This window comes from Bombina bombina, chromosome 3 (genome assembly GCF_027579735.1).
Source record: "Bombina bombina isolate aBomBom1 chromosome 3, aBomBom1.pri, whole genome shotgun sequence".
Taxonomy (NCBI): Eukaryota; Metazoa; Chordata; class Amphibia; order Anura; family Bombinatoridae; genus Bombina; species Bombina bombina.
The window spans coordinates 757,723,676-757,737,208 of NC_069501.1; the positions used below are offsets into that span (position 1 = coordinate 757,723,676).

Consider the following 13,533-nt stretch of genomic DNA (forward strand, 5'->3'; position numbering starts at 1 on the left):
GGATGCAGACTTCTTCCTGTACCACTGCTTGAAGAAGGTGTCTTCCAGAAACTGGCAGTAGGACTGGGAGTTGAGCTTGAATCCATCCTCAACCCGAAAAGGCCCCACAAGCTCCTCTTTGATGATACCAGCCCAAACCAGTACTCCACCTCCACCTTGCTGGCGTCTGAGTCGGACTGGAGCTCTCTGCCCTTTACCAATCCAGCCACGGGCCCATCCATCTGGCCCATCAAGACTCACTCTCATTTCATCAGTCCATAAAACCTTAGAAAAATCAGTCTTGAGATATTTCTTGGCCCAGTCTTGACGTTTCAGCTTGTGTGTCTTGTTCAGTGGTGGTCGTCTTTCAGCCTTTCTTACCTTGGCCATGTCTCTGAGTACTGCACACCTTGTGCTTTTGGGCACTCCAGTGATGTTGCAGCTCTGAAATATGGCCAAACTGGTGGCAAGTGGCATCTTGGCAGCTGCACGCTTGACTTTTCTCAGTTCATGGGCAGTTATTTTGCGCCTTGGTTTTTCCACACGCTTCTTGCGACCCTGTTGACTATTTTGAATGAAACGCTTGATTGTTCGATGATCACGCTTCAGAAGCTTTGCAATTTTAAGAGTGCTGCATCCCTCTACAAGATATCTCACTATCTTTGACTTTTCTGAGCCTGTCAAGTCCTTCTTTTGACCCATTTTGCCAAAGGAAAGGAAGTTGACTAATAATTATGCACACCTGATATAGGGTGTTGATGTCATTAGACCACACCCCTTCTCATTACAGAGATGCACATCACCTAATATGCTTAATTGGTAGTAGGCTTTCGAGCCTATACAGCTTGGAGTAAGACAACATGCATAAAGAGGATGATGTGGTCAAAATACTCATTTGCCTAATAATTCTGCACTCCTTGTATATTCTTGAAAATAATCTGCCTATCTTTTTGTTTCTTCTGTTAGCATTAGATTTATTTATGTGCATCTCCATCTTTTTTTTTTGCTAACCTGATATGAGCAGTTGTCAACCCAAGCAAGTGCATTTGTTCTCCAGTCATTTTTACTTAAAGGGACATTCCAGCCAAAATTGGAATACAAAATTGGAAACATTTCAGATTTGATTAGAAGCATTTTTATAATATACATGTATTATTTATTCTAATAAAAGCTATAGTTGTTTTAAAAGTGTATTTAACCCCTTAATGACCACAATGTACCCTGTATGTCACTGGTCGTTAAGGGTTTTTTCAGGCCATAATAGCACAAGTCTAGCAAGAACACGCTATTAATGCCCTCCCTCCAGCAGGCTTTGTGGAATAGAGCAGTCTCAACGCTGGTGGCAAGACCACGTTATAAAACAATCAAGTCCCAAAAAAAAGGCCAGCGACATACAGGGTACGTCGCTGGTCCTTAAGGGGTTAAGTATGCACCGTGCACCACTAAGGTGCTTATACCATCTGGTTATAACTCAATTTGTTAATTGCTGACATGATACAAGCCCCACTGGTGCTCTGAGCAGCTGCAGCACTTTAAATGCTGGTGCACTGCGAATATCTAGTTATGCTTCACATGCACGTGCATAGAAAAATAGTAACACTAAAATAGTTATAACTTTTAATAGAAGCATTTTTGCAAACACATATATATTGGAAATATGTTTCTATTCAAAACTGTCATTCATCTATGTGCATTTACATTTTCACCAGAATGTCCCTTTAAACATCTTAAAGTAAACTCTGGAAATACTTCAATGGATGACTTACAGCTCCTACACAGATTATTCATAAAAAGTCATATAAATTCAGTAATATAAGATTTGATTCCGTCACCCATTCTCATAGGAAGTACCAAATATAGTGGAAGAGCATTGATCTGTGTTCCCTCTCAAGTTCCTGCATCACTAACTAAAAGGAGACTTGATCTTTCTACAATTTCTACCTTAAAGGGACAGTTTACTCAAAAATGTTCTCCCCTTTAATTTGTTCCCAATGATCCACTTTACCTGCTAGAGTGTATTAAATTGTTTACAAGTAGCTCCTTTACCCTTATATTGGCATTTGAAATGGTTAATTTAGCATGTGGTATCCCCACCTATTCTGAAAGTTTGTGGCCGCGCGTACCAGCTATAGATAAGCTTTGTAAACACAGCCAGCAGAAGAAATTACACTCCCAGTGTGATAAAGCAGAGATAAGGTAATAAAATGTTGATTTTCCATTGTTCTCTCAAAGTATTGGTGATTGTTTTAAGGACAGATATAAGATAAAGAAGCAGGTATATGTGCACAATGTGATACAGTAATGAGATCTGATTATACCTACAAGCTCAACCTATTTTATTAGGCTGTGGCTTCAAAACACAAAATCAGAGCTTTAATATACAGAAATAAACCTTAAAAAGCTAATTTTCATGCATTTTTTACTCTGCAGTTGGTAAAAAAAGCAATTGTAAACACATTAAGGGAAAAACTATTTTACAGTATACTGTCCCTTTAAGTACTAAATATCTGTACTCTTCCTCTCTGTCTCTATTCCCTTAAAGTACCAGTAAACAAAGTAGATTTGCATAATCAACAAATGCAAGATAACAAGACAATACAATAGCATTTACTCTAAATTTCAAATGAGTAGTAGATTCTTTTCCAACACATTTCAAAGTTATGTATATTTCCACTCCCCCAGAGTTCTTGCACATGCTCAGTAGGAGCTGGTGACTCAAAAAAGTGTAAATATAAAAGACTGTGCACATTTTTTTTTAATGGAAGTAAATTGGAAAGTTGTTTAAAATTACATGCTGTATCTGAATCATGAAAATTTAATAAAACCTGAGTGTCCCTTTAATTGCTTTTGCATCCACCCTTCGAACAGCAGCAATGTCACCTCATGTCCACCCAGGCATTCAAACATTCAACCAATACAACAATCTGGAAGACTGGAACAAAAGGGCTAACACAGAGATATTGGTAGCAGTACTTATAGTTAATGTCTTGGCAACTTTTATATTTACATATATTCTAGGAGTTAAAAAATTATCCATTTTATACTGAATTTCTGTGGATATACAAAGCTCCTAATGTGTTATCAATGAATACAGTTTGTTGTGGTTAATTAACTATAAACCTACCACTAACAAAGCAACTTGTCATGAAAGAAAGTCACTATTGATTGTATTTGCAGTATACTCAGTACAATCATCTGCATTCTATATGGTATTACTCAACTGTAGTCTAAAAGATAAAAGAGGAAGGGATAGAGAAGAGAAAGGAAAAAAAACAAACTAGTAATAGAATATCCTTAAAGTGACTTCTGTATTTGTATACATATTTCTATGTTATTAGGAACTGTCACTAGAAAAAAAAAACAATCCATTCCCTTTCCCTTCCTCCCTTTTGTCAATACATTAGCTTTATCTCTGCTTTAATGTATAAGCAACTCTACATCCCACCATGAATTAAGGCCCCCTGGTTTCCTCGTTTGAATTGTGAATATCCAGAAGACCTCTGTTTTGGAGAGCTTTGCCTCTCTGTCATCACCTATTGCCTTCTATCTAATATGCTCTATGGCTTTGAATGAGACTGAAAATGCAACTGTGAAAAACAGATTTGCTGCGCAACTTGTAATCTTGCCCATATTCTAGACAGTATGTGCAGGTAATGAGGTAGATAATAACTTAAATTATGCTTACCTGATCATTTTCTTTTCTTCAGATGGAAAGTGTCCACAGCTGCATTCATTACTTTTGGGAAATAAGAACCTGGCCACCAGGAGGAGGCAAAGACACCCCAGCCAAAGGCTTAAATACTCCTCCCACTCCCCTAATACCCCAGTCATTCTGCCGAGGAACAAGGAACAGTAGAAGAAATACCAGGGTAAAAAAGGTGCCAGAAAAATTAAAAAATAAAGACGCCCCACAGAAAAAAATACAGGTGGGGAGCTGTGGACTCTTTCCCTCTGAAGAAAATAAAATTATCGGGTAAGCATAATTTAAGTTTTTCTTCATAAATGGAAAGAGTCCACAGCCGCATTCATTGCTTTTGGGAAAACAATACCCAAGCTATAGAGGACACAGAATGCAAAAACGGGAGGGTACAGTAGGCGATCCATTCTGAGGGCACCAGGCCTGAAAACACCACAACCCAACCAAACCCAGCTTCGTCGGAGCCGGGCAAAAAACAAACTAGAAGGAAAAGGCCCCAAGGACACTGACCCGCAGATAGTCTGAAAGCCTAATTAGAGACCCCAAGTAGTCAACACTCCTCCAGGAGAACCGTCACCCAGCAGTCGGTCCCCACACAACCCTTCCTAGTACAGTACCAAAATCTCCAAAAGGGAGAGAACAAGGGTAAGTCAAAGGGATACCCAAAGGTACAGCAAAATCCATAAAGGAAAAAATCTCCTTCAAAGGAAGGCCAAGTCCACAGAGACCCGAATGGATCCCAAGAACAAGGGGAGACGACACCCAACCCACAAGGAGCCACGGGCATCATCAAGGAGAAGAACATCTACCGAACATCTTGCAACAGCACCGAAAAAGACAGCTGAAGACAAAATCCTCAAACGTCAGAAAAAATTACAAGTAACAAACTCAGAATAAATATCTGAGTCCAGCAACATGCTGCCATCCGTAGGAGGACAGAGAGAAAACACTATTTGTAAGGAAGAAGCGGCCGAACGAAATAGCAAATTGCCCAACCTCCATAGACAGAGGGCACTCTCCAGGCAATCCAGGCGGCCAAGCCTACTCACAGATCACAAAGGGGGAGAGGCACAGAACCTCTAAAAAAGGTCCACAGTCATCCCCAAGACCTGAGGATGAACAACAGATCTCAGATCTTACACCTAGCCGGACCAGCTCAAACAGTGGCAAATCTGAAAGCAAGGGAACTGAAAGGAACCCCAAAACCGGCCCCCAAAAGGGCAGAAGAATGGACACAGCCACTTCAATTTAAAGACAATCAAGCTGGCAATAGACCCAAGGGATCTAGCAATGCCACCCGACAGTCTCAATGCAGAGCCAGCAGCTCCCCAGATGGAAAGAAACAACTCAAACAGCAGACCAATCCCCGAACCAGATAAAACATCTGTTCCAACCTCCCTAACACAGGAGAGGCCCCTAAAAAAGGAACTACACTTCCGCAAGGAGGATAACGAGCCCCCTGAAAAGGAGAGCATCAATAAAAACCTGCCCATAAGACAGGAAGTTGTAGAAAGAACCGAGAGGACGCAAGGCCACATCACTGACGAACACGGAAGAACCCCTTAAAACACCATCGTGCTATCACACATACCAGGCACAAAAGTGACAGCTGAGCAACTGCAAACCTTTGGTTTGCTAGGCAGGAAAGCCCACCATCAGGTCACGTTAGTTGGCTGTCCCAAGGGAACTGTATCATCCGGCACAAGACAAGCCCCAAGGAGCCCCAGCTCTCAGTAAATCTGGCCAAGTTGTAAAACAGAACAGCCAGAACAAGGGCTAAGCTAAAATACCCCATAAACTGCAATCCCCAGGCCAGTCCTAGGATCATAAGGTCTGGTAACATCCCACAGCGGGATCCATAAAGAGAAAACGTGTAAAATCCTTGACAACTGGAAGATCAGGACAAGAAGCCCGGGCCCCACCAATGTTTAGATTAAACAATCTTCCAGGAACATAATTCCCTCATCAGATATAAAAAAACAGACCTCCCAGGGAAAAATTTAAACGGCACCTAACACCCACAATGGCTAGGGCACTCACCACCTCCTAGGAACCAGACACCAGCAAATGTCAGGAATGCGGAAACGGGAGACCAAAACGTAGACACACCCGGTCACAAGGTGAACCTTACAGTTCAAAGAAAGAATGCCCAACCGTAAGGTCGTGTCACTTCAAAAGGCCGTTATGTTAACCCAGTTAACACTACACATAAGCAGATTGAATCACATAACAAACATGATTAAAAAAACCTGTTCAATAATCCCCCTCAGGAGATATTAACCCTTGATTCCAAGATACTAAAGTAGTCCCACTGAGACCCTGTATTTTTCATGTGAGTTTGCAGGAACAAATGAGTTACAGTACATACAAGAAGTAAAATGAAACGATCTTACCGGAATCTACGCCGTGGAACAGGAACACGACCCTTCAAGTGTGGCGAATAGTAGCCTCACCTCCGCCATGGACTTGAGAGAAGAAAGCAGGCAGTGAAGCAAAGTTTGACAATGCCGATTGCTTGTGGAGTTGTTAAAATGAGTCGGGATGGTTTTGCAGAAAGACTCTTCCTGCATCTTCGGACTCTAACTTTCATCCAAGCCCTCACTGAGAGACTGTCAGGATTACTTAAAAATCCTGTCCCATGTCGAAGAGTACTACCCTCCATAAGTGACAAAAACAAACTTCTGACACTTCTCTGCCAACCTCCAGGGACGTAAGGCAAATAATGACTGGAGGATGAGGGAAGTGGGAGGAGTATTTAAGCCTTTGGCTGGGGTGTCTTTGCCTCCTCCTGCTGGCCAGGTTCTTATTTCCCAAAAGTAATGAATGCAGCTGTGGACTCTTTCCATTTATGAAAAAAATAGTAACTATTACAGTATTACATCCTAGTGTGGATTTAATATCTTTTGCCTGTGCTAAAGGATAACATGTCTCTATTGATTAACTTGCAGCCCTTACTATGTCCACATAAAAAAAAGTATGTTTATTAAATTTATTTGTTTTTTAAACACCTAGATTATGAGTTTTGCGTTAGAGGCTGTGCGGTGCTAACGAGCAGTTTTCCCTTACCGCTGACTTATATGCAGCGCTGGTATTACGAGTTTTCAGAAACCCGTTGTTAAAAGACAAGAAGTGAGTGTTGAGCAAAATTTTGCTCATTACCGCACTCCAATACCAGTGCTGCTTAAGACAGCTGTGAGCTGGTCGTACGTGTTCGTGCACGATTTCCCCATAGGAATCAACGGGGAGAGCCGGCTGAAAAAAAGTCTAACACCTGCAAAAAAGCAGCATTAAAAAACTCAGTAACGCAGCCCCATTGATTCCTATGGGGAAATAAAAGTTATGTCTACACCTAACACCCTAACATGAACCCCGAGTCACACCCCTAATCTTTCACTTATTAACCCCTAATCTGCCATCCCCGACATCGCCGACACCTACATTATATTATTATAGGTTTTACTGTTGTGGGGTTTGTTTTTATTTTTTTTTTACAGGCAAAAGAGCTTATTACTTTGGGGCAATACCCCGCAAAAGGCCCTTTTAAGGGCTATTGGTAGTTTAGTTCAAGCTAGGGTTTTTTTTTATTTTGGGGGGGGGCTTTTTAATTTTAATAGGGCTATTAGATTAGGTGTAATTAGTTTAAATATCTGTAATTTGTTTATTATTTTCTGTAATTTAGTGGGGGTTTTTTGTACTTTAGCTAATTTAATTTAGGTAATTGTATTTCATTTAGTTCATTTATTTAATTATATTGTAGTGTTAGGTGTTAGTGTAACGTAGGTTAGGTGTTATTTTACAGGTAAATGTTTCTTTATTTTAACTAGGTAGTTATTAAATAGTTAACTATTTAATAACTATTAACTATTAATAACTATTAAATAACTATTTATATAATAACTGTTAACTATTTAATAACTATTCTACCTAGTTAAAATAAATACAAACTTGCCTGTAATATAAAAATAAACCATAAGATAGCTACACTGTAACTATTAGTTATATTGTAGCTAGCTTAGGGTTTATTTTATAGGTAAGTATTAAGTTTAAATAGGAATAATTTAGTTAATGATATGAATATTTATTTAGATTTATTTAAATTATATTTAAGTTAGTGGGTGTTAGGTTTAGTGTTAGACTTAGGTTTAGGGGTTAATAACTTTAATATAGTGGTGGCAACATTGGGGGCATTAGATTAGGGGTTAAGAAACATAATGTAGGTGTCGGCGATGTTGGGGGCAGCAGATTAGGGGTTCATAAATATAATGCAGGTGGCGGCGGTGTCCGGAGCGGCAGATTAGGGGTTAAAAAGTTTATTATAGTGTTTGTGATGCGGGAGGGCCTCGGTTTAGGGGTTAATAGGTAGTTTATGGGTGTTAGTGTACTTTTTAGCACTTTAGTTATGAGTTTTATGTTACGGCGTTGTACCATAAAACTCTTAACTACTGACTTTTAAATGCGTTAGGACTCGTAATACCGGCGCTATGGAAGTCCCATAGAAAAAAGACTTTACGAAGTTTAAGTAAGTCATTTTGCGGTAAGGCCAAAGAAGTTTGCGCTGCCCCTAAACCTGCAAGACTCGTAATACAAGCGGGCATAAAAAAGCAGCGTTAGGACCTCTTAACGCTGCTTTTTAACCCTAACGCACAACTCGTAATCTAGCCGAAAATCTCTATAATGAATAGTTTTTGCTCTCCTTGCTACATATCGACATCCATTCCTTTGTTAGTTTAGCATCAGCTTGTAAGATTTGTAGGTTACTCTTCAGGATTCCACAAAATTCATTATATTTATTTTTATATTTAGTAATACACAAAGATTGATCTTTTTGTGCTTGATTGTCTTGTTTTCTTATAAGTTTGACTTTATCTAAGTTTTTTTCTCATACACTACCAATCTTTTGTGGGAATTAAGCAGAGTGAAAAGACTGGCCCAATAGCCCCAGTGCATTGTATGTACTAGTTTAAAAAGCTGTTTGCTTCCTATGATTAACTGTAACTAGGTACTTGCCTTTGTATAAGAACATATTTTAAATGGTCAGCAGTTCCTATGGCAAGAACTGACTAGAATAGCACTTTATCATAATAATCAAGAGTACTGCAGTGCAGCAAGTAAAGCAACTTTTTGTGCGCTGCAAGTACAGTAAATATAATCTGCAAGGTATTTTTACCATTATTACCATTATTATCAGCCCTGGACTGAGCATAGGGTATACAGGGCATTTGCCTAGTTTGCTGGAGCCAATTGTGGACCAGGGTCTGTTGCCTCTCACTTTCTTGCTGTGTTTTTGTCCCCACTCTATTCAGTTGCCTGCTACTTTGAGTAACAGACTGATGAGCAATAAGTGGTTATTCCTGATTTAAATGTGAACTTCAACAGCTTCCATTTTTTTATTGCATTTTACTTTTTTTAATATTAAAAAAATACAGTGAGAGGGGAAGGTTACAAACTAAGTATTTTTTGTAACTCAAACTAGTGCATTATACTTGTCAGTTTTGATGTATGGTTATATAACAAAAGAGGAGGGGGCTTCTATTTCTTTAAATGCCTTGGCCTATTTTTGTTCCCAGTACGGTCCTGATTATTATTATATTAATAATTAATGTGCAGTAGATTCCTTTATTTGCTTATTCCGTGTTGCTAGTGTTTGATGGAAGATTTAATCACTGCCCTTTTTCTCTACCATGCTCTTCTTAATGTTTTTATACCCTGTCTCTCAGGAAGATAGTGCGCATGCTCACTTGTGACCTTTGTCTGCATTCAGCACATCATCAAACTGCTTGATAAAAACATATTACCTTTATGGGGTTAATACAGGAACAAAAAAATATATAAAGACACATTCAGCTGAAACTGGACAAAAGCTGGCAAAAGGTGACCAGTGCCATTCCAGGTGCACTCTCTTTTAGCTCAGAAATCATTTTACAGAGAATATGTATGCAGTATATCAGTCTGATGCTGACAAAAAACACTTAGCAAACACCAGGTAATTGACCTTTTAATGATGGCTAACAATAAAGGCCAGATGTATTTTGTTTCAACCTCTCTGGGCCTCATCAGTGAGATGCATTTGCATCCATCTAGGCATGAAAGCAAGAGTTATTTGCTTGCAAAAAAAGAATATGCCTTTCACAAAGAAAAAAGATCCTATAGTTTATTAGTCTTTTCCTGCCATACAGTTCAGATTATTGATGTGAGGCCTATTGGTTCAGGGACTGCCTCATCAGACTGCTTTGTTAATAATTGATATTTAGATATGTGCAATTCGGTTCGGTTCGATTCGGAAATTCTGAAAATTCTGAAAATTCTGCGATTCGGATCGAACCGAATTTCCGAATTAAAATACTGCAGAATTTCGCAAATAAATACGAATTACTTCGGATTTATTCTGTAAATTCGGATGGCCATGGATTACACTAGTATTGTACAGTATATTAGGTTATATCACTCTGCTATGGGTTACACCTAATATACAGTACATAATACTAGTCTAATCCCACACTTACCGAAATTCCGAATTTCCGACGAATCCGAAACGAATCGATTCAAAATTTTCCGAATTCGAATCAATACGAACCGAACTTCGAAAAATTCTGAATCGATCTGAACTGAACCGAATATTTTCACCATGCACATGTCTACTGATATTGGACTCTTTTGTACTGAATATAATACAGGCTTTGCTTTTTAATGTTATTGTGGGTTACCCATGACTTAAAGTCAATATAATATATTTTCTGGGGATACTTGCATAATATTGCCACTTTCTAAAGGACCCTGTGGATGAAGAGGCCTGCACATATAATTTTATTTTTCTGATATTACTATATCTGAACCTAAAATACAGAAATTGCTTCCTTTGCAATATAAAAAAACTGTCTGGTCTGATGTGTTTTCTGAATGGGAGGCTGATGCCCTGCATCCCTATCAGCCCCAAAATTGATCCATTGACCGTATACCTGGAGTTAATCAACCTCATGGTCAAGCCTATTGTTGGTCTCTTCTTGAGATCTTTGCAATGAAGGAATATATTAAAGAATCTCTTGAAAATTGATTTATACAGCCTTCCATGTACTTAAGATCATCTATAGCACAATCATCGGGCATTTAAAACTATAATTTAGAGTACTATGACAAGTGTATACATGAATACTGTAGAGAAATAACACATACAAATATTTTACTTGTTAGAGTCAAACCTACTATGATATAAGTATACAAACCCAGCTCCATGGATGACAAGGCCAATGAAGAAGATAACAAAAAGGTGGTGTGTAAACCAGAAGACTTCAAAATATGATCTGCGAATCGTTTTGGTAGATGATGTGATTATTAGAATCAATGCCAATGTGATCACCACACCAGTGAGACCAGCCAGGAAGGTAAAAGCAACATGAATTCCTCCTACGGGATTCTGTAAGAAGAGATTAAAAAATATATATATTTACCATTGGATTTATTTGTTTTTCATGCTTGGCACATTAATCTTGTTTTCTAGTGGGCCCAGTTATCTAAGCTTTAGTGTACAAGAGACAATAATGTGTCAATGGTTAAGCCATGCATTCTAAATAACCTATTTTTGTCTACATTAAATGAGAGAATGCTGCATTAAAATATCGGGGAATAATTTTGAGGAGTGAAAGGCATGATGACAATTTGTCAGACCTGCTGCTAATAAATGCAGGTCACATATGAGCTAGACCAAAGTGTGCCTAAACATTAGATACATCAAGTTGAGTTGTAAAATCTAATTTCCTTAAAAAGTCTAAATCTACCCAACATCAAACCTCCCTGTGTTTGCCTAATGGAGTTTTTTTACTGTTAGTCGTCCAAGAGGATTTTCACACATTTAATAATAGTTTATGGGAAAAAAAAATTCTATTAGGAGGATACTTAGGATTAAATGTATAACTACTTAGAAATACTGAGATAAGACATTACCTGCACAAGGCATCTGAGGAAGTAGGACAATCTCTATGTTTATGATGTTAATGAGTGTAACAATATGCTACTAAAAATACTACAGAAATCTCTGTGCTGTTGACCCACATAATGTCTTCTATCTCTGTTCACCTTTTTCTAGCTAACATAATATACACCAATGCACCAGGCCTTGCTACTAATCATTACAAAATAATATTACATTTAGCTATAGGTGCAACTATACTTACCAATTGCTCACTATACCTACCAAATCCAATATCAATTTTGGCAAAAAAGACAAAAAACACACAAAAATAAAATAAAAATAAAGGTAGTGTATTTATAAGCAATAGATTAAAATAAAATATATTGGGGTCGATCCGATAAAAATCGTCGCCCGCAAAAGCTGGCGATGCCAATATTTGCGCGGATTTGGTATCCTATATACGGCGTAACCTAGAAGTTACGCGCGTATATTTCTGCCGTCGTCCGTAGTTTTTTGGTCCATAGGAAGTTATACCAAACCCGCGCAGTTTGGTATCCAATATACAGCGTAAGGACTTACGTGGCGAAAATGGAGAAATCTTACTCCATTTTCACCTTGCCACAAAAAGCAGCCGTAAGAAGCCTTACACTGACTATTGGAGCCCCGTAACTCTCTAAACTAGCTGCTAAATAAACCTAACACCTAACGCATGCGCAATGTCTATCTAACTGTCAACCGCGATCTCCCGCCGCAATCCCTAATAAAGTATTTAACCCCTAAACCGCCGCCATCTACATAAACTGACCCCCTACTGTGAGCCCCTAAAACCGCCGCCATCTACCTGATCTATCCCCTAATCTGACCCCTTACACCGCCGCCAGCTATATTAATATTATTAACCCCTAATCTAATATCCATAAAGTAATAAACTCTATTACCAGCCCTTAAAAGGGCCTTTTGCAGGGCTTTGCCCCAAAGTTAACAGCTCTTTTGCCCTATAAGCTGCCCTCCCTACACCGCCGCACCTATATTAATGGTATGAGGCATGATGAACCAATCAGCCAATCAGATTGAACTTGAATCTGATTGGCTGATTCAATCAGCCAATCAGATTTTTCTACCTTAATTCCGATTGGCTGATAGAATCCTATCAGCCAATCGGAATTCGACGGACGCCATCTTGGATGACGTCATTTAACGGTACCTTATTCGTCGTTCAGTCGTCGGCCGGGATGGATGCTCCGCGTCGGAGGAGCGACGAATGAAGATTGAAGATGCCGTTTGATGGAAGATGCTGCCGGATAGAAGAAGACTTTGCTGCCGCTTGGATAAAGACATCGCCTGGATCGGATGAGGAGTTCGGCCCGGTGTGGTGAAGACAAGGTAGGGAGATCTTCAGGGGGGTTGTGTTAGGTTTATTTAAGGGGGGTTTGGGTTAGATTAGGGGTATGTGGGTGGTGGGTTGTAATGTTGGGGGGTGGTATTGTGTTTTTTTTTTCAGGCAAAAGAGCAGTTTTCTTTGGGGCATGCCCCCACAAAAGGCCCTTTTAAGGGCTGATAAGGTAAAAGAGCTTTAAACTTTTTTTAATTTAGAATAGGGTAGGGAAATTTTTTTATTTTGGGGGGCTTTATTATTTTATTAGGGGGCTTAGAATAGGTGTAATTAGCTTAAAAATCTTGTAATCTTTTTTTTATTTTTTGTAATTTAGTGGTTTTTTTTTTTGTAATTTTGTTTAGTTTATTTAATTGTATTTTTAGATAGATATTTGTAGTTTATTTAATTTATTGATAGTGTAGGTGTATTTGTAACTTAGGTTAGGATTTATTTTACAGGTAATTGGGTAATTATTTTAACTAGGTAGCTATTAAATAGTTAATAACTATTTAATAGCTATTATACCTAGTTAAAATAATTAACAATTTACCTGTAAAATAAATATAAACCCTAACA

General features: G+C 38.7%; 1 protein-coding gene across 1 annotated transcript in view; it reads right to left on the minus strand.

Moving 5' to 3' along the window:
* LOC128653988 (cytochrome b-245 heavy chain) overlaps nt 1-13,533 on the minus strand; it is a 171,023-nt gene that overhangs the window by 86,003 nt on the left and 71,487 nt on the right. The window contains exon 6 of the mRNA XM_053707605.1: nt 10,897-11,087. Within this exon, the coding sequence (XP_053563580.1) occupies nt 10,897-11,087 (191 nt within the window). The remainder of the gene's footprint in view (nt 1-10,896; nt 11,088-13,533) is intronic.